The sequence below is a fragment of the Acipenser ruthenus genome, chromosome 8 (genome assembly GCF_902713425.1).
Source record: "Acipenser ruthenus chromosome 8, fAciRut3.2 maternal haplotype, whole genome shotgun sequence".
Taxonomy (NCBI): Eukaryota; Metazoa; Chordata; class Actinopteri; order Acipenseriformes; family Acipenseridae; genus Acipenser; species Acipenser ruthenus.
The window spans coordinates 46,486,825-46,514,800 of NC_081196.1; the positions used below are offsets into that span (position 1 = coordinate 46,486,825).

The following is a 27,976-nucleotide window of genomic DNA, read 5'->3' on the forward strand; positions in this document are numbered from 1 at the left end:
TGGGAAGACATAGTAAAGATGGTAAAGTAAATGTGACAAATATTGTCTACAAAAAGGTATCGGTCATATAAAGATCGGAAGTGATAGAGGATACAAAAAAAAAAAGTATTTGCTTCCAGACAATGGAAGACCAATTACACAACACAGACGCTTTTGCTTTTCTGCTTGTGCTCATTTGCTTTACTGTACATGAACTTGATTTTCACGCTTCATGATAAATTACATACAGCATGTCACTCCTTTCTTTACTTGTTAGACATTAGGCTAATTAGGATGTATCAATGCACTCGCACTTCTAGTTTGTCAGTATCCTTATCTATCACTGAATAATTAGCAATCAAAGACTTTGTACTGAACAACCACAGTACAGTTACACAGTGTGTGCTGTGCTCTGCTTATTAAGAAATTGATGGTTATAGATGAGGTGTTAATGATTTTTTTCCCCATGCATTTTTTCGTAATGGTTCTCTAGTTATACTTCTATTTATCTTCCATCTTCTTGAAAACCCTAGCACTCACTTGACATTTACTGCAAATCATTGTATCCCCCTTAGCCAGTCAAACCATGCCCAATATACCAGAAGGCTACATTTCCACTTCATTCACCTTCATGTTTTATTCTTACAGGCTCCTTTGTCTCATAACACTGTAAACAAAACCACAGTTTTTTTTTAGACTTTGCCAGTCTCGCCAGCCAGTTTAACTTGAAAGGGTAATCCTTTTTTTTGGTGGGGGGGTGGGGGCAGATAAACAGCTGTGCCACAATACAAAAGACATTGATAGAGTTTTTGTCAAAATGCCTTATTTTATTGGTATGTGTGTACAAATCATGACAGTACTTACAGTATCGATCCTTTTTAAATGTTTATTTGGCAGTAGAGGTGTTGGCACACAATTGTTATATATGATTATATAAATAAATACTGTTCTCCTGCTGCTGACCCAGATGAAATACATTTTAAATGTATTTATATAAAATAATACCCAGGTCAGAATATATTATCACATAATAATATATGTCTGAGTCTGGTTTTGGGCAGACTGTGCCACTCCAGTTTGTTTAAGATAGCTTCAGATAGGAAGCATTATGACATAGGAATGTGTACTATAAGAATATACTTATACACGTACCTATGTGTGAACTTGAATACAAGGATATATTTCAAAATTTAACAAGAGGTGTTTCTCCAGACAGAATGTCTTTATGAAACAAACTGTGTATAGTGTAGTGACTACATCCTTTACACAGTAAAGAGATCAATTTCCTTTGCGGAATGCATAGCTAGACAAATTGCTTTGAGCTAGCTTCATCGTCAGATAATTGAATTTAAGAAGCAGTCATGGTTTAACATTGCTAATTATTATTGCTAATAGCTTTATTAAATGCAGGTAGAGTGGAAAGAAATAAACTAAACAATAGTTAAATACTCAATTAATTTAGCTTACTTACTTCAGAAAGCCCTGCCTTGAGCAAAGTGTCTCAGGTCAGCATAGAAAAATGCAGTGCTTTGCCATTTTTTGTTTCTGTCTTTATTGCTTTCTTGTTCTTTACGTGTTTACGACCGGCAATATGATCTTTAATGGTATCGACTCATACATGATCAATCGAATGACAGCACCATGTGCAGAATAGTATCCCAGCACCCTCGGTCTTTTGCTGAAGCATTGCATTTTTTTCTAATTGTTAGTGCAGATGCCATGTTGAGTTTCAGCAGAGAACTGTGAGTGAAGTCACATGATGAATGAGGCTGGGTGTGTAGTGCAAAGAAAACCCCCAAAAAACACAGAAAACTGGAGTTGCGAGGAGAAAAAGACAACATTGCAAAATTTAATATCCGAAATACCTAATTCCATTCCAAATGCCTAATTCGGCGAGCCTGTCTGCGATCACTGAAAATCAGTAGCCCTGTATAATATTGTGTGTGTGTGTGTGTGTGTGTGTGTGTGTAATATATATTTGAAATGTCCCAACCACGGTATAATGGGAGTCAATGAAAACAAGCTCCTGACAATATTACTATTGTTAATAGTAAGGAAATGTTACAATTGATTTCCACTCCACAATATCATTTAAAGATTCCTGCATCAACTGTACTATATTTTTACACATTCTGTTCTTGTGGTTACACCCGGCTGGACTTGTGGAGATCAGAAGTGTGTGTCTTGTGTTTTTGTTTTTTTAGCATTGCATATTAAAATGGAATCTAAAAGATTTAAATATAGCCACGAAGGCTGAAATAATTGCTCTATCCAAGAAAGAAGGGGGGGGGGGGGGGGGGGGAACAAAACAAAACTCTCACTTACACATTTTCTTCGCCCAGTCAACGATATCGAAGAGTCTTAAAAGCAGGAATGCAACGTTGAGTGACTATCACAACTCTCAAGTGGCTTCTTCTACTGAAAGAATGCGTGCAGGACAGTACAAGGACTTAGAGAACTTAAATTGGTTTAAATTTGTACTGTATGTGGTCATTTGTTTTGTTAGGTTATCGATGAACTCTTATAACGTCAGCTCCACTTATTGTCATAGTTTATGCTCAGTCCCTTTGAAGGGATATTACGCAGGCTTGACTGTATGTGTGTATGTGTCTATATGAATGTGAGCTAGGATTCTGAGTGACTGCCCCCCCTCTCTACTCTATAGGGAGGACGAGGAGCATTTGAGGAATAAGATCCGCGCAGATCATGAGCGGGCGCTGGAGGAGGCGAAGGAGAAGCTGAAGAAGTCCCGTGAGGAGCTACGAGCCGAGATCCAGACTGAGAAGAACAAGGTGGCCCAGGACCTTAAGAAAAAAGACAGCAAGCTGCTACCGCCAGTTCCCATGCCCAAGCTGGTGGGCATTCACGATGGAGACCCGGGAGATCCTGACGTCAAGGAGAAACGTGACAAGATCAGAGAGGTAAGACTCGCATACATTCATTATTTACTCCCCTACCTCCGGTACCTGTCATGTCCCTCTAGTTGTGCATTGTATCATATTGTAGAGTCATGCAATATTTAGAGATTTAAATAATTCATGATGACCCCATCTCAACCTTTTTCAATCAGCATGGCATCAACCAGCCTTGTTCTCCTAAATATTGCTGACATTGTAAAAACACGAATGAAGGTATTAGCTGAAATGTTAGTCTGCTTGACTTCCAATTTTTCTGTTTTCGTGATTTAATCCATTACTGTCTTACGCATTTATGAACAATGAAATTGTAGTCACAGATTTGATTCTGAATAAATCTAATACACATAGTGTATTTATTCCAGACTGGGCTGCTTGTTGTTGAGCCCTGAAAGAGATTTCGGGTTTAATTCAGGCTTGCAGTGTGATCAGGTTAAGAGTTCAGATTTATCAATCCAAATCTATTTTTTTGTGTAACTAAGGACATGAAGCAATGTATGGTTTTAAAGGAAACACAGTTATTTGGGGTCAAAATAATGAACAAAATCCAAATTTGAGTTATTTTGATTTCTAGTTTTATAATTTTGCGACACTTTCCACAAATTAAACACATCATTGGAATGGCATTCTGATTGTTAAAACAAAGCTATGCCAGCTGGCTCTGTGTTTCAGAAAAAAGTGCCCCCTTATTGTGTCCAGTGAATAGGCTACTGTAGTGGTGGAAAAATTGCCATGTTGCCTTAGCCACTGCTTCACTACCACTTTTTTCAGCAATATCACAACAGAAAATAATTCTTCTTACTCCAATGAAGGTTTCTTTACTTCTGCACTAAGTTTTTTTATGTATAGTTGTTTTCTTTGTTAAGGAGTGTTTAAAGTTGGTTCAGTTCTAATCGAATTGTCAGCTTAGCTTTGACTTGTTTAAATGGAAGAGAATAGCTGTAGGATGCTTATTGTATTTCCTACACAGCCTTACATTCTTCCATTCTTAATGAGTTTCAACACTAATAAATGGCGGAGCGGTTATTGTTTTACTTTCTAAAATGTGTTGCATAAACAATAATGAGAAGCGACCATTCATTTTAATACAATTATTAAATTTAACATTTTAAAACAAAGAAATGCTCAGCTTGAATATTAATGTGATCTCATTTACATCAACGTGTTAAAAGGTTTGAAAGCCTGTTATTAAAATTGGACCATGGGGTAAACAAACGGGTAAATTAGCCAAGCGTGTAATCAACCAGTTCGGCTCAATCAGGTAAAGTAATTGCTTTCAGTACAATTTGTTTGTACTATAGATGCAGATGGTTTGAACAAAAGACTAGAATCTAGGAGAGTTTAAAAAAAAAAAAACACTGACTGACTATTTGGTCCTCCTTTTTACAGAGTGAAGGGAAAGTTAATTTAGTTTCTGTTATGCAAAGTGGAAGCTATGCACTATACAACTGTAACACAATTGCTGAATCATCTCTCTACATAATAACTAGGAATAAAAGTGCTAAACTCCAAGACTACAGCAAACCTACCATAGCCCTACACTGTGGCAAGACCCAAATCTATCAAACAGATTTAAAGGAACTTTTATTTATTTATTTATTTTTAATAACCTTACTCTGTGTTTGTACAAACGTGTGTTCAAATCAGGTCATTAACTCTGAGAAAAGAAAATGAAAATGGTGAGTGAAGGACATACATATGGACTGAAATCATAATTTTAGATACTATGCCTGACTGAAGCTGACTCAAATCTTTTTGACAAATATTGATCTATGTGTGAACCAGTATAAAGTCAAAGGTTTTTCCTAGTTCAAACCACCCAAGACAACAAAGTGTGATCAACTGAGGCAAAAGCATTTGACAGGTCATCATGCAGAATGAGCACGCAGTAGAAGGGCAGTTCTGTAATTGAGTGAAAAGTGATTAAGTGCACCATGTGACAATAAGCGTGTTGCCACTCTACTGTGATGGTATTTTAACACAGTAAAATGGATTTACTTGTAGCTTTTATTTTATCAGGAACATTTCTCTTTGGCACGCATTATGATAAAAAACGATAAAAAATATCGGTAAAAAAAGTTACCCAATTCAGGTTGCCCACCCCTTTCCCATTCAAAAAAAAAAAAAAAAACCTACTAACCCCCACCCCAACTACTGAGTGACAGCACATTCCTACATTTCTATTGGAAACTCCGCTTGTGAGATTTAGAACGAGATTATAATTGGGAATGGAGGTTTGTGCACGGAATTAAAGTGTATTACAGTTAAGGTATGGAGTATTTAAAAAATAATTGCAAATTGTGGTGAATTGTAAAAAAATGCTTACACACAAAAACCCCAGAAGAATGTGCCCGTGACCAAGGATTTCGTTGTGGAAGACCGCAAAGGAAAAAAAGTACAATTTAAGTGTACAAGTACAGTCGAGTTACTACTATACATATATACATATGTACTACTATACATATATACAGTATATAAAAAGCAAAAGCCCCCCCCCCAAAAAAAGATTTGCATAAAACTCAAAAATAGCTAAAAATAAGCACCGAAAAATACAATTAATAAGAATAGAAAAACAGAAGCCCTAATTATGATGTTATATAAATAAGAATGCATATGTATATACAAGCACGTATTGTACTATGATACCTTGAGATGTGCATCGCTCATGAAAACCAAAACACCTCAGTAAATGATTAGCTGACTGAGATGTAGTGATGTTTTATCAGAACTTTCCCCTTTATCATTGGAGGGTACAGTAACTGAGAAGCTGTAACTGCTAATGGCTTGAAATGATTATTAAAGCTTGGCCCAGTTTTACTGAAGTCAGTAATTGTGAATTTGAAATGGTTTGTGCAGTCAGTCGATTTTTTGATAGCTATTCAGATTCCACTAGGTTGAATCTATGCAGGAATCCATTTCCTCTGCAGGTTATTAATATTGACTCTTCATTAAAGTAAATCAATATAGAGTGAATACACTTAAATTATCTAGAAACAGCAGTTCTATAAAATATTTATGATGCTTTATAATAAGATTCTATTAGGGTGGCCAGATTTTAGTTTTCATGACGGGATTGTACATCTAATTCCATTCAGTTTGTGGTACAGAGACTTCTACTGCCAACATCTTTTCACGTGTGACCTGGTACCGATGACCTTGCACCAGTATACAATTAAAACATAAAAGGTTTTCAAAAGCTGAATAAAACGTGTACATTCTGTGTTTTGCCTTGACTACCAGTCAAATGCCTTTTCTGGAATGCAAGGTTATGAATTGTCTAGGATATAACTATTTTAGTTGGAAAGTGTTTTTATCAAGCTGCGCTCTGGGGTTGTTGCTACCAGCCTGCAGCTCATTATAGAGTGCACCTGTAAACTCTTTGCCACAGTGAACTTGATAGCAAGGTTTAATTGTACACTGAGATTATCACCAAAACAGCACTACCACAGCGCTACAATGCCCTTACCAATTACTAGATTCGTAAGGGTACTGTAGCCTCCTCTCAGTCTACATCATAAAGCCTGATTCCCCCCCCCCCCCCCCCCCCCCCCGAGTTGGTAATGATTCGATCTCTACAAGAGTTTCACCTACAAACTCACACATTTCATGCAGTCCTAATTGTCCTGACACCTGCTGTCTTAAGTCTTGCTTTGTTGGTTTATCTGTTTATTTGCTAAGAGGCAGGCAGTCTGTGTTTCCATGTTTGGCACTTTTACTGTGTTGGTTCTGTATGCAGACAGAAGTGCATAAGAGACTGACTTGAGATGGACACTGAATCTGACTAATGCTGTTAGTGTTTTCGCTGAAATTCTTCAAGTGGAATTGGCCCTTTCACACTGGCACTCCTACCCAGTTCACAATCCTGCGTAGTGTGAAACCCAGGTTGCAGCGACCAACCTCAGGATGTTCAGTTAAGCTTAAAATGCAGTTCTCGGGGGCTCCGGTAAAGGATAGCGCCCTATAGCCTGGAGGTCTCTGGTTCGAGTCAAGGCTATTCCACTGCCGACCATGGAACTGAGTTGCCAGGGGGCGGCACACAATTGGGCAAGCGGCACCCGGGGGGGGAGGGCTTAGTTCAGCCAGGGTGTCCTCAGCTCACCGCGCACCAGCGACCCCTGTAGACTGGCGGGGTGCCTGCGGGCTTGCCTGTAAGCTGCCCAGAGCTCCGTTGTCCTTCGACGTTGTAGCTCTGGGTTGGCTGCATGGCAGGCCTGCAGAGTGAAAAGGGGCGGTCGGCTGACGGAACACGTTTCAGAGGACAGCGTGTATTCATCTTCGCCGCTATGGTAATGAAACTAAAGAACCGATCACAGTTAGATGGCTCAGCATTAGAAATGCTCTGCATGCAGTTCACAAGTGCTACTCCATTCTGCGTACTCGGTCTCTGTTATCTGCTGATGGAAACCCAGTGGCTCAGTCACTTCCTTTATGCTGGATGTGCATGACAAAGTAGCTTGTTGTGCAAACACTTCCAAAAGGAGCCCTTGGGTTTGGAGAGAATATGTCAGTGGTGGAGGTAATGTGTGTCAGGGTTAGATGCCTTAAAGGAAGTAGATGGCCATTACTTGTCAGAATTTAGAAGTGTCTGTAAGTGGAACTAATACCAAGGTGACATTTACATCTCAAATTGAGCTGGTGAACTACAGTGATAAAGCAGAAAGTTGATTTTAGTCTCTGAAGGTGAAGTACATTGATTCACTGACAGAATGCATCCTTCAGCAAGTAAATGCTGACTCTTCTGTAGTAACTGCTTAAGAGTTTGGCACTCAGCTTGACCCAGCAACCTTCTCCTTGTTCAGAAAAGCATAAAGTGAAAAAAGCTTTAGAACATGTTGAGGACAGGTTTGGAGTGCAAAGGGACACAAACACAAAGCAGTGTGCTCCTCTGATAAATGGTAACCAGCTGAAGATAGTGGGCAATGGTAAATGACATGATGAGTGAAAGCTACAGAAAAATTGACAAGTCTCTATTTTTATAAGAGTCATAAGCTTACACACAGATATTCTTTCAAATGTTGCACTCCTTTGTGAACTTGCTCTGTGTATGTGTCTCAAGTGTAGAGTGTGAAAGAGGGTTTAGTACCCAAAATCTTTGTCAACAGCCACATTGAACAAACTGATGGGGATTGTTTTGCTTGGTCCGTCACTTGGGAAATACAACTTCAACAAAGCTGGAAAAGAAAGAAAACGTAGGAGGGAAGCCAGGTTGTTTCAGCCATATAAAATCAGAACAACAAACAAAAAAATGAGCCCTGTCACCCATCTGTGATATTTTAAGTTAAAAGAAATACATGCTGCCTAATTTTGAGATGACTCAAGTTAAGTCCATCAGATTGTATTTACAGACCTCGTTGCTGGAAATGAAACAAACACTGGTAGCAGCCAAGACGTTTTAGTTCAGGACAGGCATACCTGTGTTTAGTTTTTTTGTTTTTGTTTTGTTAATTCTGTATGTGAAATAAAAAGTAATTGTACTAATGGACGTATTTTATTATCACAATAATTTACTACTGTAGTTCGTAAGCAATTTAAAATTACTACTTCTGGCAAATTTCTGGGAGTGATTTACTACTGACAGAAAAAAATATCTGGAGCACTGCATACAGTTAAGTAAAAAGGCACTGAGACAATTCACTGTCTAAAAAGGGTACTGTATTATACCCAACCCAGAGTCCAAGGCTTACGCTGTATGCATGGTCAGCTCAAATTCATTTTATATGAATTAATTTCATTTATATATTCATTCATGCTTACATTATTTGTATAATTTGCATGTATGGTGTAATAATCCATTGTAGTTGCTACTAATTCATATTTGATTACTGTATTGTACCTGATTCTACTGGATGTCCTGTTTGGTAGTATGTACACAGACCTTTCAGCTGCTGAACTGAGCTCTTTTGTAAATGTACCCTGGGGGAATTTTTAGGATAATTTGCATTGGATGTTCAAACTACCAATTATTGAAATTAATAAATACATTAAATGTAAAATATTGTATGCTATAAAATCCAGCATTACACAATTTTAAGTGGCCCCTTTGCAAGAACTGTAATTTAGGTATTTGGAATACCAGATATTTTTTTCCTAATTTGCAGTGTGTTCAAGGAGCAGTTGAAAAAACAGCCCAAATGTAGCCTTGTACTTCATGCTTCAATTTTGAGGTTTCAAAGACAGTATGTCAGACTGTGGTGTCATCGTCGTCGTTATTTCAGTATCATTGCTTTCAATAAGACCATTGGAATAAAAGAGGGCCAATGAAAATGTGACCCAGACGACAGGAAATCAGCTGATTAAAATTCCAGCTACTGAAGGGCTGCACATGTACTGCGGAGTGTGTGTGTGTGTCTGGAGCGCCCAGCCCCTCTGCACTGCAGTCAAACGCTCCAACCTCTGAGGCTTGTCACGGCCCATTAAAAACTACAATGTTATCCAAATATCACTGCGACTGCCCTCCTGATGGAGCTGTGTGAGAGGGCCTGCTTTAGCATTCAGAACAGTTCCAGCATGCTGTGGCATCAGGCCAGGCTGCAGGTACAGCCTGTCCACCTGGGGACCTGACTGCAATCCTGAAGAATCTGTACGAGAGGCGGCTGGTGAACTGCAGCTCAAATCAGTGCAGACCGACACTTGATGGGTCAGGGAGGGGGTTTAGATATGACTCTTAATCAAACGCCACTAATATCTAACAAGTCGTGTATAAATTAACTTTTGTAAGCATATTGGCACTGTACAGTGAAGCATACATTTGATTGTGCTCCGAAGCCTGTGTAACACTGATATGTTCTTTAAGGCTAAATGAAAGTGGGTTTAGTTAGATGCTGTCTCCAGAAAAAAAAAAAAAAGCATGGGGGAATATTGTGAAAAGGAAATGATCCTTCAGCTTTTGTTGTTGAAGACATGCAAGGCTTCCTTTCTGTAGATCAATCTGTCCTAATTTTTATTTTTTTATTTTATTATTATTATTATTATTATTATTATTATTATTATTTATTTCTTAGTAGACACCCTTATCCAGGGCGACTTACAATTGTTACAAGATATCACATTATACATTATTTCACATTATACAGATATCACATTATTTTACATACAGTTACCCATTTTTACAGTTGGGTTTTTACTGGAGCAATCTAGGTAAAGTACCTTGCTCAAGGGTACAACAGCAGTGTCCCCCACTGGGGATTGAACCCACAACCCTCCGGTCAAGGGTCCAGAGCCCTAACCACTACTCCACACTGCTGCCAGCAGAACCGATGTAACGTTCACAATGCATGATGCATCAGTCTTAAACAGATCCTTCATTTGCACCCTATCACTTAACTGGGCCATTTATTGACACTTTGTTTTCTTTGCTTTCTAAGGGTAATAAAACCATGGAAAATGCAGGGTTAAAAATGCACACTGTACCAGTACATGTCATTTTAGCTTGCGTTTTACTTGAGAGTATTAAGTCATGTTCTATAGGCGACAGCTAAAGGGTGACACTGTTCCTACTATTGAAATTGCTAGGTTGAAATTGCTCAGGGCCGGGGATGACACTTTTTTAAAATATATTTATAGTATTAATTAGCTAAATAATGTTTCTGATAGATCCTCATTCATGGCCCTCAGCAGTTAGCTGTTATTTAAAAATGCTTCCAGGTGATGCACCTATAATTGTATAGTTTTTTGCACGCAAGGCACGAAAAAGTCCCTTGATTGAATCACTGTAGCATGGTAACTAAAGTGCCGTCCCATCTCACTTGACAATATAGCAGCTGGTTACATGAATGGGGGAAATATCCGGAAGGGATATTCAGTGTACTGTACTCCTGTTCTCTGAAAGCAGTGACTAATTGCATTCCTCAGAAAATGGGCTCAACATGTTGACAGGTTTAAGTATCATGGTCTATGGTAATGTTTATGGTAATACAGTAACCCATACCAATTTACATTTATAAAGCTGCTGACTATATCGTCTACTGAATATGCAACATTAGTGACCAGAGAGGGCTCCATAGAAACGTGGTCTGTTTATACCTATAGCAGGAAAATTGTGTTAGGGACATACGTGTACATTGAATGGATCTTATACTGAAGTTGAAGCCCTTGCTGATGAGAGGTACAGTATAGAAGCACACACTGACTGTCTGAATTAGTGTGGTTAAAGACTAGTAAGTACAGTACCTATTTTTATTATTATACATTTTTCTTATATTTGAACAGGCAATATCTACAAACTTAGTGGGTCAGGGTAGTGAAGATAAAAAGTTAAACATTGAAGGTTAAACATCAAATAAATACAAAATAAGCTGAACTGATATGCTGTGCATTGTGATTGGTTACATTCCACAGTATAATAAAGACTTATGGCGTGTGAATTAAAAATATCAAACAATTATAAATACTCTTATCTTGAAAAAAAAGTCAGCTTTACTAAACTGTCCTTTGCAGCCTTATGCTTTTGCAAACCTCAGTTAACACATTTAATTGAAGATCGTGCAGCTACTGCACAAATGAGGTTTTTTCTTTTCTTTATGTATTTGAACACAAGAGAGTTTCCTGTGTTTTTTCATTAGCCAGTTACGTTGATTTAACCGAGCTATTTCATTAAATTAATTAGCTGGCTGCCCACCTGAATCTGATGCGTGATGTCCCAGATTGAACAGCGGTTTGCTGTGCTGATTCAAGTATTTCTTTTCCGATGCCTTTGCTAAAGTCAGCCGCCGCTGTGTGCTGTTGCTGGTTAAAGAATGCTGAATGGTTTGCCCTTGGGAAATGTGTCCAAGGCAAACATATTCTAGTTTTCTGTGCATAGTAAGTTGTTTTAAAGCAGTCCTGCCATCCTTGGAATACAAACATTGCAGGAGTCACAGTCACTGATGCACTGTATTATGTGGATGCAGTTTTGTATGTAGCTGATCATGATTTTGTTGTTGTTGGATAGCAGCCAGGGTGGGACAAATCCCTTTGTATACTGGTGGCCATTTGGCCACTAGCTTTCAAAACCTGGTGGCCAAGTGAACTTTTATGCTGGCCAACAAACAAGGACGTGTATATTTTGCACACACATTGCTTTTGTGTGCTTTGTTTTAATGTAATGGGTGTTTTTTTTATTATCTTTAAATTGTGGGAGGGGAACTGTATACAATCAATGTGCCAGAGAACTAACTCTGCAAAATCCAGGGAACTTTATGCATTGAATGCCAGGGAACTATATACATAAAATGCCAGGAAATAGAACAATATTAATAAATGCCAGGGAAGACAACTATAAAAAAAAATCCAGGAAAGTAAACGCATTTCTTTATTTTTCAGTTACTGGCTAACATATTAACACTCTGTTAGCTTCTCCTCCTCATCTTCAGTTACATTACACTATGTAACACAATTTTTGTTCCTGGGTAGTAAGTGTTATTTCCTAATTGCTTATGCCTCAAAAGTATAGAAAATGGCTATTATTCCTCACAAACTTTGCTTTTGTGACCAGGAGTGATATTTTGAAATTTACCTAATTTCCAATGAGAAAACGGGCGAATTTGTGTCTTTTCGTTCACATAAAGTCAGAAAAAAACAACATATGAATCCAAATTAACATGTACTTATACTAAAGTAATACAAAAATGACTACAAAAGATTTAGAAGTGAGTAGTTTTTCGAGATTTACGATTATACTGTAAATCACTTTCACGAATCAGCCCCAAATGTAGTCTCCCATCATGTTTTGGCATTCTGAATCACAATGGCATTCTGAATCACAGCTATCGGTGGCTGTCTGTTTTAGTTACTGTGCCGAGAGATCCACTGTACACCCCAGAGACGGCAGAACAACTTTTACCTAACTGCAGTTAATGCAGTTTATGAATCAGTTCTAGAGATGTTTGTCTGAGCTGCTAATGCATTGTGACAGCGTTACCTGAGGGAAACTTATTTTTGCTGTAGGTATCTAGGCAGCAGAATAGATCTAGAAAATGTAAAAAAAAAAAAGTATACATGATTCTGTTTAAACTGACAAGTACCTTACTGATACCAAGGTTAAGCTTGGTGCTGCAGCCCATCTTGAACATTTCCACAAGCTGTGCAGTAGTCCTCACCCCAAGGTTAAGCTTGGTGCTACAGCCCATCTTGAACATTTCCACAAGCTGTGCAGTAGTCCTTACTCCAAGGTTAAGCTTGGTGCTGCAGCCCATCTTGAACATTTCCACAAGCTGAGCAGTAGTCCTTACCCCAAGGTGATGGTTCAAATAACTAATTTTAATTTAACAATTGTTTAAGCATAATTAAGAGAATAGCAGGACAGTACCTGTTGAAACGAGGGAGGTTGGAAACGTAATAAATGGCACCTGTAGCTTCAATTATACGAATGTAACCTCTGCAAATATAACTGTGAAGGATATTATCACTGTTAAATATTTTGTTTCAAACTTTTGGACCCCTCCGGCGCCCAATGCATTATATATTTATATCTATATCTATATCTCTCTATATATAAAATATCTCATTAAAAAAATAACAACTTACAGCTGAGGATGTGGGTTTTATGTTTTGTTCTCCAAAGGTGTCCAAAAAAAATGAGTTAATGCCCTTGCCAAGTACAATCTATTTTCTACCGTGAAGTGTACATAGAAGCCCGCATCAAGGTTACCCTTAAGATGACAGTGGCCAAAAATGAATGCATGGAACTCTGTGAGGTCCCAGCATTTTTTTTTTTTTTTTACAGGTTTACTATATGATATGAGCATTGTTCTGTGTCTCTCTCCCAATGAAATCCTCAAGACAGAGTCAACGGCATATCTCTTTCAATGAGCAAAACTAGTTCAGATTATTTTTTGTCAACAAATTTTGCATGTGCGATATGGAAACTGGGGCACATCTTTTTTACACCATACAATCACAGTGTGGATTTTAAAGTAAAATATTCTAGAAAATTAAAAAAAATGTTCCCAATGAATTACAATATCTAGATTGTGAATTTTTGAGAATATTTTGGATTAGTGCATATTTCCCTGGACAAATTTTATATTTTAGAAAACATTACATTTTTCATAAATATTCTGGAATATAATACCTTTGAATATTATACAATAGAACAGTATTCTAGAGTATGTGTAATATTCTAGGTGTGATCACAAGGGTATAAAGTGCAAAGGCTGTCACAGTTGGGTATATAAATTAATCATGTGTGCTTACGGTGTTACTAATGGCAAATAGAAATATATTTGAAGTTTTGCTACAAGTACTCCACGTAGATAAAGATGATAGTGACTGAGGATAATGGTGAATATGTAGCATCACATGATGAGATGGGGAGCTCTGTTGAAAAAGTAGCATCAGAAGGTTCAGATGGTGCACGAAGCATTGATGAAACAGCTGAAGAAAGCACTAGCTTGTATTGGAAAAGATGGGACAGTGTGACAAAAGGAGACTCCACACACCACGAGCTGGACAACAGAACGTCATACAGAATCGCCTTGGTGTTGTACGTTCTGCAGGTGAAGCTATGTGCAATCTACTGGAAAAAGAAAACACTGAGTTTACACTTCAAGCTGCATCGCAGGATAACCGTGGTACTGGGAAAATGTCCCATGGGACCCACTGTGAGGTACAATATTGCAGTTTAAAACAACAAAAAAATGTTATGGAAGTACCAATATCACAGTGGCCGTCACATACATTAAAAGCCATCTCTAAATAATAAGTAAAATACATGTAAACTTTTCCAAGTGGCAATATTCGTTGACACCTTTTCATTGTTGCAGTAGTTTGTTTACATGTGTCCTGCGACAGTGTTTGCGTATTAAATCGGCATTTACGTTTGCTAAATCTGATCAATAAGTCCTTTTCCATGTCTTGTAAATCCTTCACAAACCCCTTTTACAGAAATGTTCTGGTAGAGTACTAGCCTCCTTTCAGACGCTCTTTTAAAATGCGGGTTTAAAAGACCTTTATGGATGCGATCAGATTGTCTGCCTTTGGGAAATGATTCATCCAGATGGGATGGATATGAAACCCAGACTGAACCAGGATTTGACGGATCCCTTTTCTTTATTCTTTGTATCAGTTTGATTTAGTGCTGGGACAAACTTGGTATTTTCATGTTCAGATATACTGTATGTTCAAAAATTAGTACTGGTATTCAAACATTTGTTCATTTGCAAAATATAATCAAAGCCATTATATGTTACACTGTATTATAAACATATCTCGGAAGTAAGAAAAGGTTGTGAAGGCCTTACTTTACCCACTGCATTAACTACAAAACAAAGGATACCAGGTGTTTTTTTTTTTTTTTGGACGTATATTTCAGGCAAAAACAGTAAATAAAGTAGAAATCGCTGCCATTGCCGTTTCATCACTGAACAAACAAGTGAAAATGGTCAAATTGACCTTGAATAAACACTTTAAATACAATAAATGTGGAAAAGGGGAACATACCACCTAACAGAAAATAAGATCACAATATAAAACAAAAACAAAATGTTGATCACTATATATAACATGCTTTAATTTCTAGCAATTATGTCATTTCTGGTGGCCCTGGACAATAGCGTTCTGCCTTTGAATCCATGCCATGCTATGTTCACTCAAATATTTACATCATTTCTCAAGAACCTAGCTATAAACATATTTTTACTTGAATCTAGAGAAACACTTATCCAAGCATTCTTGTTGTGTTTCTGTCAATAAGACATTCAGCTGGGATAAAAGTTCTGGATATAAATATCAATCTGGGATATACTGTATGAAGGTCGGTTGGTCGGTCTGTCTGTCTGTATTTTAGTCTTACATTTGTACATGCACAGCGGATTGTTACTGTGATCTAATGTTTCAAGTTTAATGAGATCTCATTTTTAAGGTACAGCTGTGGTGGGAGATGAGTGTTACCGACATGCTTGTTTTATTTGGTCTAATTGTTCTGACAATCCCTGCTCATTGTGAAGGAAAGACATGAAGACCTGTGGCAGATTTACTCTCCATCTGGGCTAACAGCAGCACAAACCCTTTTTGTCTGTGCAAATTCCCTCATTTCATTTTGTGCTGCCGTAATTACGTTGAGCGAACGTTTATTCATCCGGTTCAAAATGAACTGCTAAAAAAAAGAGTGGTTATCTGGTTATTCTGATTATGTAAATTAAATGAATACTTATCTGATTACCAACTTAAATAACATTTTGGGAAGATTTAATTTATTGTGGGATTAGAACACTTTAAACTCAGAAATGGATCTGAATACAAAAATACATTTAATGAAAAACTCAGCAGTTTGGAAAATGAAATTTTATGATCACAGGTTTGTGCTAAAATTGTGTTCAACCTCAGAACTGTCTTTCCTTTATCATGCCAAGTCAAATCAAGCTCTAGTTGCATTGTGACTTTGTTTGTTTGTTTGTTTGTTTCTAAAATAGCCTTTTATTCCTAACTTTTAATTACTCAATCGAAGAAACAATAAATAAGACCTCTTATATTGCAAGTATCATATGATATGGAATTTCAGCAAGTCTAATCACAAAAGTGCTTTATATGCAAAAAAGAATATGCGTGTAAAAAATTACTTACTTTCCACAAATATATGTGGAAGGATAAAAGCATATTATGCAAATGTTCTGATGCCCAGGTTCTTACGTAGTTAAATAAAGGGTTCCAAAAATGTTGACTGTAGTTAATAATAACCTCATTAGCCAAGTCAGCTAACAGACTGTTTAGGTAATGTCAATTTCTTCATTTAAAAAACAATTGTGATATTGCATACCAGCAATTCAAACTATTAATTATCTCCAAGAGGTTCCCAATGCCAAGGAAACTACAGTAAGTTTGAAAGGTCCCCACAGTAGCGTTGAAACTAAGGTTTAATTACATTACTTCTCCCTTCTGACTTCATTTATGTCCAGTTATTTACCATTGATTAATTCTGTGCCCAGCAGTTACTTGACATGTAATACAAATGCACAGTATTATACTGTTGCTTGTATACACGTTTCCATTTTGTAAATAAGCTGTATTGGACTGTCAGATCACAAATATTGCACTGCTTTACAACCCCAGTGGGCCAATGATTTTCTTCTGCTGATTAAATACTTTTATCAACATGTGCCTCGTTTTCCTGCATTATTCAGAGTACTTTGCCTCTGGTTTTCTCTTCATTAATTTCAACCCCAGAGGGATTATTTTTTTTTCTTATGATGTCAGTAGAATGAGTAGATCATATTTCATGTGATAATCTATGCACTCAAATTACTGTATGTGGCCAATTCTAAACAGTCCACCTTTCTTCATACTCCGTGCCAACGATATCATATGATTCTCTAGGTTAGGATTGTTAGTGGGTAGCATACAAAAAAATGTAGGCCAGCCATTTTTGTTTTTACAAAGAGAAGACTGAAAATGCCTGCACAGACCATGTTTTTGGTACATAGGCCCCTATTTGTGGTTGCTTATTTCTCTGAATTTAGCATTTATGTGAACATATTTTAGAATGTTCACTCTGGATTTCCCAATTTTGTCTTTTTTTTTTTTTTTTTAAACATATGTCTGAGCCTTTTCTTCTTTATGTAAAAAGTGGATAAACTGAACAGAGACAGGTTTCGCGTGGGTGTGTTTGAAGGTCAGCTAAACACAATGGTCAGGTATAAAGACAGTACACTGTAAATGAATCACAAAACTGTTTTCTACTATTTGTTAGAGTGAAGATGTGTCACCTTCACTGTGCTGTAAGTCTGTTCTATCCTTGGTGTTGCACAGTGAGCCATAGAGTTTTCTCTGTGGCTGGACATACTGAATAAGTAAATGATCCCTGGGGGGAACATCCATTCATTTAAAAATAATTTCTTCTGTTTCAAAGGCACTATCATTACTTTTACTTTTAAGTAAAAAGTCTGTACCATGTTAATAATGGTAGACCTGCCCACCCACATGACAATCTGGATTTTACAACATGTTTTGGGGTCAGACAGAACCTTACATAGACCTAAGTGCTGTTTTAAAACAACCTTTTGGGAGTGTGCTATTACCTGCACAATCCCTTATCTGACCACCTACAACAAATTCAATTGTAATTTTGAAATGCCAATCTTGCAGCAGCCAGCCATACAGGTACACTACAATGACAATATCCTGATGCTACCTTCCAAGTTTCATTGCTCTGGTGCACCTATATTTTTCAAAACTCTTGCATAAACTGTTGAAGTGACTTTCTGAACCACACTTTACATTACAGCGAGTCATACCTGACATGTGAAATAGGCTCTTTGCTCTGATTAACATCTTCACATCCCTGTCTTTTATCTTTAAAGCCATAATATTGTTTGCTCGCCTTTGATCATCCAAGGTTCTGTTATTATTGATGTGGCCTTTAAGTGACGGAGACTGCAGTTGATCATACAATACTGTGACTGATTTTTAAAGGCACTCCCCAGCAGAACAGTCTGCATGTTTATACAGCTTCCTAAATTATGGTTTGTTTTGTTGTTGAGGTGTATTGCGGTGTCTGAATGCTACTGGTATTCAAATTAGCAATTGTGTTTTATGTTACATGTATTACATTGATGTAATTGGACAATAACGCTTACATTATATTAATGACAATACTGCAATGCTATTCCCTTTGTTTTGTGTTCTTATCTTTCTTTCCTTTTATGATTCTATCAGGAAATTCAACCGCTGAAGAAGTTGCACTTTCTCTGAAAATAAATTCAGTGTGCCTGATTTCCACCATTTCATAGACTTGCTGTCATAGAGGTGAACTTATTGAACTAAGGGAATAAACATCTAGTCTCGCTCTGGAAGAGTTTGTTTAACATCCCCATTGTGGGGAGCATAGTATGCAATTCCACATCGCCACAACTAATCTGCTGATGTTTCATTAGCCATAATTCAATTTGCAATATTTTCAGTGTATAGGAACTATTCAGGAAAAGTTTTAGATAAAGATCTAAAATGTTGAGATGTTATACTTTACACTGTACATAAGTGTATTCTGTTAAATGGGTTTTATAAATCCTGCATGATAAATGTGTTGGTGACCTCTGACCTAATGTGGCTGCCACATTCTGCTGTATAGAGACAGTGCACTTTGAGTCTTAGTTTGGTACACAGCTGTATTCTATGATTCACTCAAATAATGTTCCATTACAGGTGGTGTCTGGTAGAAATTAACTACTGTATTTCACTGCCAATTTTAACATCTGGACATATCAATGCTACAGATCTTTTTTCACATGTCCATTTTACTTCATGTTTAGAAACCATTCAGTTATGCATGACAATTTTCTGCGCTAGCTATTAATGGTTACTATTATTTTCATATTGCAGATGATGAAACATGCATGGGACAACTACAGACAGTATGGCTGGGGTCACAATGAACTGAAACCTCTCGCCAAGAAAGGACATTCCACCAATATCTTCGGTAGGTTTTTTTGGAATACTTTTGTGAACTTGCTATTTTTTTGTAGGGAGGGCAGATCTTAATACCGGTACATTTTTCTGGAATGTGTCACAGCTGCAGCCTGAGATTGTGATTCAGTAATACAAACGGCATGTACCTTCATGTTCCTTTTAAACTTTTTTTATTTCCTTTATTTTAATTTTTGTAATGGTTGCTATTGACGAAGAATAAGAGACATGGTAGCAGTATGCCCCATGGGTTAGAGCAGTATGCCCCACAGACTTTCTGCCCACTACACAATGATTAATATGGACCCAGCAGTCTGCAGTAACCAGTGGCTTTTGTGTTCTCGTAGAAATGGTTATACCCAGCATCCCGGATTCATACAAAATCTATGGGGTGTAGGCTTAATTTTGAAATCTAAACAGCATTTGGTCTAAATACTGGTGCCATTTATCTGCCCTTTAATGTCTTGGGATGTAACACTGGACTTAGGCATAAAACAATAAACAATCATTAGGAATTTTAAAGAGGTTGACAAGGATGGAAAAAATAAAACAGTACCAGGATGTTGAAATAAAGCAGCAAATAAACAAACAAATGTTACTGTAAACAAGAGGTGTGTATTTCCTGATATCCCCACATGTGGTTAATCATAATAACCTTGCTGTTTTACAGAAGAAAATTTGCCGTGGCCACTGACAGTGTAACAACTCTTTCTAATTCCTTTTCGAACACCTTATATTTCTTTGCTGAAAACTCATTAAGATCACCTTCCTTGCTGACTATTTGCTGGTAGATTTATTTTTTATTTTTTACATTTTGTAACAGATTGCTTTCACACATTTCTTTTAGGATGCAGGACAATGTTAGCATTAATAAAGACTCTTGTTAGTTGCCAGTCTTCCTGTCCGTTTTTTCTCAAGGTTAGAAAGACAAAGTCCTAACTTTGAGTTAAAGATGATGTACGTGCTTTGTCTGTAATTAAAGAGTGAGGATGTGTTGTCCGTGACATTGTGATAAAGGCAGTTGTGGCGAGACATTGGTTTGAACCAGCAGATCATGCCATTTTCAAAAGAGCCTACATTTGCTGTATTATTTATTTATTTATTTATTTATTTATTTATTTGTACTACCCATTTTGGTTTTCTTTTATGTTCTGATGACAGGGAGTAATAACAGTACTCTTAATATAGACAGTAACTGCCTCCAGCTAGACAGCACACCGCTGTGACAATGTGACTCTCTCTTTACATTTCTGAGGCTATTATCATTAACAGTTCCGAACTGTGAGCCTAAAGATATTTTCATCTCTACTGACTTTTGAAGCCAACGATTATTATAATTCTTGTTATTATTATGCCTACAGAAGGATAATTTTCTTCTAAACTTCAGTGTTTTACAGTCTTATTGTACACAGTGGGGTTACAAGACTTGTGTATAATAAGGTTGATGATAAACCTGCTAACCTGCTTTTTAAAAACAAACTCTACGACCAGTACGGTACATGAACACAATAAAACAGTCACTACCAAAACAAACTTACCAAGCCTTAGTTTAGACTGATGGCCCTCAGAAAGCAGAGGCTCTTGGCCCTAATGCAATAAAGTTTAATAATAAAAAAAAGAAACAGCTTGCAATAAGAAAATATTCAGACAACAAACAAGCAAAAACATACAATAATTTGGTGGTGTAAATTGCCCTATCCTGAGCCTAGTTCCAACACAAAAATGAAAGCCAAGAGCTTTTAAACATTTTAGGCCAAGGAGACACTAGTCTATATGTTGCTAGAAAATTTTGGCTATCTCGGCGAAGCCAGTCTGGGATGTTGTCAGGAAATGTCTCATGAAAGTTACAGTTAACTAGTCTTCATTAACAAGCCATATATATTTAGGTGTAAATGCACCACGGTTCTAATAATTTAAGGTAAACAAAAGAAACCCAATAACGCAAGAGTCAATATGTCTCAAAGGATATGATAAAACATTAATTTAAAGTATATGAGAGAGAGAGAGAGAGAGAGTATTTCTGTTGCAGTAGAAATCAGTAATAATGAACACAGATGGAGAATAGGGTTATCTGCAGATTGATGTGCTGCATCATAACTACAAATGTGTTTGAGTTAATTGAATAAGGCTTCCATTTGAATAAATATTATTTCTTAGCAGACGCCCTTATCCAGGGCGACTTACAAGATATCACATTATTTTTACATACAATTACCCATTAATGCAGTTGGGTTTTTACTGGAACAATCTAGGTAAAGTACCTTGCTCAAGGGTACAACAGCAGTGTCCCCCACTGGGGACTGAACCCATGACCCTCCGGTCAAGAGTCCAGAGCCCTAACCACTACTCCACACTGCTGCCCATTTGATAGTTGTTTTCTATGGGAAGTAGTTTCAATATTGGGTAGTGTTTCGGGGGCTCCTAAATATAAATATATCTGGTCTTGCATGATTTTGCTGGGGGTTCAGACACATAAATACAAAATGTATTTCTACAAGTTGTAGAATGAAGTAGAAAGGTATTCCATGAAAGTAGAATCAACAGATTTCGTTCTACAATTTCTGGCAACATGTAGATTAGTGTCCCCTCGGCTCTAGAGTTTTTTTTATTCTAACCAGCTAGGGCTACAGTACTTGCAAAGCCTTCAATCCAGTGATAACATATGTTATTCAGGAGTAGTTTTTAAGGGAGAATATTCCAACAGTAATGTAAATTCTGCAGGTGAAACGAGGGAGGCCATGCACTCTGAAACATTAATGAATCTCCAATGGAATTTGAGATGGAATTGAGCGCTCTTTTCTCATTCCTGTTAAGTACCAAATTCATCTTCCAAGAATACTGGCGTCGGTTTTGTGCAAAAAATAGTCACCATCACTGAAGAAAGGCAAACCTTGCTGCATAGTTGTTAAGTTATGGCTCCCATAAGTTTTAAAAACTGTATTTCATTGGAATGATGCCCTTTTGATTACATTTTGGAAATAAACTCAACATGAGTTGCCAGAAAAATGTCAGGTAGGCTTAATTGTGGAAGAATGTTTTAAACCGACACCAAGGAAAGATACAGTGCCATCAGTATATACATTATAGTGGCTATTTCTAAACTACAGTAAGAACCACATTAATGTGGACGAGGAGTATTTATTTGTATTAAATAGTTAGACATTCACTGTTACAGCAACACATTCCAAAATGGTTTCTAAGTAGCTATTTAAGAAATATACCATTGTTAATCCGGAGACACTGGCAGTCCAACCTGGAATTTCCCAGCACAGTTATTAATATCACTATTGATTAACTTTGAACAGTACTGCATAGGTTTAGGTATATTTATGTGATGATTTTGTTTTTCTAGCTGCATGCTGATCTACATATGAAGCATAAACGGCATAATTCCATCATGGAAAATGTAACATTGTATTGGACTTGGAAGTTATTAAAAAAATAAAAAATAAATAATAAACAGAAACAAATATTCCAGTTTTATTTGAAAGCGATATTGGTAGGATTAAAGCAGAAGCTATTATAAGCCTCTTTCACACTGGCATGATCTACCAAGGTCAGAACCTACCCTGGCAGGACCCGGTGTTATGCAGGTCAGGTGACAAGACACAAGTAAAAAATATGCGTATCAATGACCCGGAAGTAGCTTGTTACTGACGCTTCCATCCACACTTTTCTGGAATGAACCGTTGGCCCAAATGTTGATTAGACCAAATGTTTCTTCATCCCTGCTACAATCTGCCTCATGCTGTATCTCAAGCAACAAAAATATGGCTAATCAGAAACGTTCCTTGCGGAAGTGAAACTTTTTGTGGCTGTTTGTTATTGCGTCGGCTCACGTACGGCCGTCAAGCATTTTGTCTCGCTCAACCCGAGTCAAAGTGTGTCAACCCACATCCTGAGGGGGGTCACTGGGACCCGGGTAGGAGTGCCACTGTGAAAGGGGCTATATGCTGGCTTTGTTTTAGATTTCTCTGTAAATACATACAACCAACATTCAAGTATAAGAAACCACACACTGTATGATAAATAAATGCAAGGGTGTCCCTATTGAAAACAGAAGAGATTGCTTCTGTTACTCAGCAGGTATGGCCAGTTTTATTTTTATTTTTTCCTAATGGGTTTTCAAAACTAAGCCAACAGCAAGGACATATTTTTTTGTTGTATTATTGGTTCTGACATCCTCTGCAATTAAATAATCATGACATTTCAAATTGCTTGACTTAACATCCTGATTTGCACTACATTCCGGGTCTAAATAAATTAATTAGCAAGGATTGAATGTTAAACATTCAGAAATCTGAGATGGTTCATTCAATTGAAGTCCCGGGTGCTGACATCCTTCCATTTGTCTCTGTCTGTCTGTCTGTCTGGCTGGCTGGCTGGCTGGCTGGCTGGCACCAGATTGTATGTGCAATGTTAGTGTCACAGGATAACTGGTTGCTGAGTTATGAACCCTCAAAGTGGACGTCGGGCCAGAAATGTCACCCTACAGCGCCTCAGAACTCAAATAGCAAAGCACTGTAGATTACACACATGGGCTTCTGATATGCCATAAATGTGTGTTTTTCGAAGTCTAGAAGAAAATAATACTGTATAATAAAATAATCTTGTGCATCTATGTGAACAAAAAGCCCATGCTAAATGTGTTCTGCTAAACTGCTTTCCCATTTATGGTTGGCTGGATTTCAATTAAAGACCTACAGATTTGTGGTTGGACAACTTATTATAAATCTGTTCAGTTAAGAGCAGATTGAGCAGGAGCCTGATTGCTCACATTTCTGACACATCATTGTTTTCATAGAACTAATATGGCTGACTGAGACTGTCCTAGCAAGACCTTTTTTTATGGTCATTGGGACCTGCCTCCTCAAAAGATAGATACAAATACAATTCTCCTAAACTGTATACAATACTGTAATATAGTTTAACTGATAATAATTTACATAGACACCAAGGTTTGTTTTACTATCGGTTCCATTGCTTATTTGCTGTCTAGATGCTTATAAACCTATAAAATGCCATGAGTAAAAGTGTGCTATTTTTATAGTAGAAAGTGGGCCATATTTAAGTAGAAAGATTTTATCATAATTTTTTTCAGACAAATACATAGATTCATTACATAGCAAAAGCACAAGTGAGTATCTGATATCTCATTCTGAAGATGCTGAAGTGATGCCATTTCTGGCCTGACGTCCATCTTGTGGGCTTATAACTCAGTAACCAATGACCCTGCGACACCGATGTTGCATGTGATCTTTGGTGTTGTTACATGCGCTGGAGAAACAGCAGTGAAGGTGATAACTACTATTTTTACAGTCATCATTGAATTTATTTTATTATTAGCCTGATCTTTGCGCACAGATAGTATCTAGAAGATATTAAATATTTTGAAAGATCTGACATGTCAATCATGGCCCCTATTCAGTGCTTTTTCACCCCCCTTCCTGAAGCATTCATCTGAGGCAGTGAGATAGGGACCATTGGTCCATTTGTTATAGAATGACAAAGTACTGTGCATTTTTTTAAAATTTTCTTTATTATTCACTTGAGAGGACAAGGATTAGAAATGCATGTAGATTGAACTGCTCCCTCCCCTTAAAGAGAGTCTGCCCTGGACAGTGGAAGATTTCTGAACTGAGACTGAATGTAAAGTATAGATACATTAAACTGGTAATGAGCATTTATGTATAAAAACCCACTATGATTGATAATGAAATGCACATATATCTCCTCTCTCTCTCTCTCTCTCTCTCTCTCTCTCTCTCTCTCTCTCTCTCTCATGTGTTACCTCCAAAATTATTGGCACCCTTGATAAAGATGAGCAAAAAAGGCTGTATAAAATAAACAATACAGGTAATTAACTATATTTTATGCTCAAATATATGGGGAAACCATATTCTTTTATTCTAATAATTGCTCAGAGAATTTTTTATTAACAAGTAATAACATTTTTTTTCAAAAAGATAGGTGTCAGAACCCCTAAAGATTCTAATAAATAAAATCAAACAAAATTAATTCTGCATTAACATTCTTCTTCTTTAAGTTCATCTTGGTCTTAAGGAACTGTATTGTGGCCTTCCATGGCTTCCTGTTTCTCTGGGGTATAAAAGTGAGGTAACACGCATATGAAATCCATTTGTCATCCCATCACCATGGGGAAAGGCAAAGAACTCACAAATGACCTTCATAAATTAGGCAATGGGTACAAAACAATAGCTAAAAAACTAAATATACCACTTACCACTATTAGGGCAATAATTAAGTTCAAAACCACTGGTACAGTGGTAAACTTGCCTGGTAGAGGACGCAAGTGAGGCAGATGGTTCGGGAGGCAGAGGGAAATCCAAGGGCCACAGTTGGAGAATTACAGAACTTGGTTGCATCTTGGGGTCACCAAGTCTCCAAATGTATAATTAGACGCCACCTCCATGCCAATAGGCTATTTGGAAGGGTTGCCAGAAAAAAGCCTTGATTGGGAGCAACCAACAAATGTAAGTGCCTGGAGTTTGCTAAACGGCATTGGCACTTCGATTGGAACCGGGTGCTATGGTCAAATGAGACGAAAATAGAGATCTTTGGCCACGCACACCAGCAGTGGGTTTAGTGTCGAAAGAACTGCGTGTGCAGAAAATAACCTCATAAATAAATGGTTAATTGACCACAAAATCAACATTTTGCAATGGCCATCTCAGTCTCCGGACTTGAACCCCATTGAAAACCTGTGGTCTCAATTGAAGAGGGCAGTCCATAAGCGCAGACCAAAGGATATCAAGATCTGGAAAGATTCTGTATGGGGGAATGGTCTAAGATCCCTCCCAATGTGTTCTCCAATCTCATTAAACATTATAGAAAAAGACTCAGTGCCGTTATCCTTGCAAGGGGAGGGTGCACAAAGTACTGAAAACAAGGGTGCCAATAATTGTGACACTTCATTTTTTTTGGAAATAAATTTATAATTGGAGAAAAATTTGTAATTTTGGTGGATTCCATTGAATCATTAATAAAGTCAAATATATTCCACATGTTGGAAAATTACAATATAGCTCAGTATTGGTATTATTTATTTTATACAGTCTTTTTTGCTCATCTATCAAGGGTGCCAATAATTTTGGAGGTGACTGTGTGTGTGTGTATATATATATATATATATGTGTGTGTGTGTGTTGTTTTGCAGTGGTTCTGTCAAACAATGTTACAGTAGTGTTTTGTAAAGTATCCTGTGGCTAGCCATAAATACCTTTTTAACGATCTCTCCAGTAATCAATCACTAAATTGAGAAAACCAAAGCCATACCAAATCTGTTTGAGTTGTGCAATCTAAGCCTTCCATTTATCAAACGTTTCAGGTTGTCAATAAGTTTGCAAACTGATTTGCACCGGAGGCAGAATTTAGGATTTTGTTAATGAATTAGACAAGGTCACAGGTTTGCAAGGTGCCCTATTTGCACTTCATCAGCAAATTTGTGAAAACAAGTCTTCTGATCTTAAGCCTAGAGTGGCCTGAAATCAACCTCTGGAAGTCAGCCTGCCACAGGGGTTTGCCATGTCTGCATTAGTAATAATACTAACGCCCCTGAGCAGGACAGAAGCAGTTAACTACAGTATGTTCATTAACAGCAGTTATCCAGCGACAGGATTATATTTGAAACGCTTTTGCAGTTGTCATGCATTTTGGAGCTCAACCCTATTAAATTTCAGCCTGGGGTGAAACAGTTTAAATATGGTTGGATGGATGGATTGATGGTTAATGCAAATTGTAAGGAATAAAAAAGAAAAATACAAACGGCAGACAAATGCTCATTGTTTATTGCATGAATTTGTGTTTTCTGAATCCATTTTCCCCAAGCTACAAGTACATTGAATTGAGCCCTTTTTGATGACATTCCTTCACATAAGATATTCAAAATATAAAAATCTAGAGATGTGTAACAAATATTTGAATCCCCCCCCCTTTTTTAATTTATATATTAACTCCTGATTATCATTTTTGACCCATTTTAAATGTATCACCACATGTTGGAGGATCACCCGCTTTTAATGCTACTGTAGTCTACGCATGTTACTATAAAACCATGGCAGAATGTAAATTGATCTCTAGATTCAAACAATGCTTGACTTATTTATCAACTTCTATAGCATTTGTTTAATTAGAAGAGATCAAGATTAAAGTATTTTTTTATATGATTTCCAAAACCGTTTTTTTTTTTACTTGTTGTCATTCAATCGGTGTAGCAAAATACAAGTCGCGCTATAATAGTTTGTGATAAATGCAAAGGTAAAGATAGACTAATCTGTATGATACACTATAATATGAAGGACACATTCTGGTAAAAGGCTAAATGTTAAGTGTACTAGGGTAGCATGTAGTTCATATCAACTTTAAATAACACTTACAGTATCATTACAGTAAACTATTTGGTGGTCTACAAGTTATGTTTTTGGTTACGTATCATGATACTCTATGTAAGAATCATGATACATTGATGCACTGTTAATAGTTTCAGCGTTGAGAAAGAAGTTTTTAAATCACACTTTGTTTGACTCTACAGATCAATGTACTGTACTTTCAGCAAAGCAACAAGCATTTGCAATCATTTTTGTAACCAGAAAGACCTATTGAGATTGCATTTTCCTTGGGGTGGAAATACAGGCAGCAAACAAGCTGTAGATAAAACGGGTTACAACAGCTTAATATAAAGCAAAATA

The 27,976-nt window shown here is 37.1% G+C and overlaps 1 protein-coding gene across 2 annotated transcripts in view; it reads left to right on the forward strand.

Moving 5' to 3' along the window:
• Positions 1-27,976, forward strand: part of LOC117406862 (mannosyl-oligosaccharide 1,2-alpha-mannosidase IB) — a 90,328-nt gene that overhangs the window by 11,762 nt on the left and 50,590 nt on the right. For both annotated transcript variants that reach the window (XM_034011221.3, XM_034011222.3), the window contains exons 3-4: positions 2,645-2,900; positions 19,185-19,281. In XM_034011221.3, the coding sequence (XP_033867112.1) occupies positions 2,645-2,900; positions 19,185-19,281 (353 nt within the window). The remainder of the gene's footprint in view (positions 1-2,644; positions 2,901-19,184; positions 19,282-27,976) is intronic.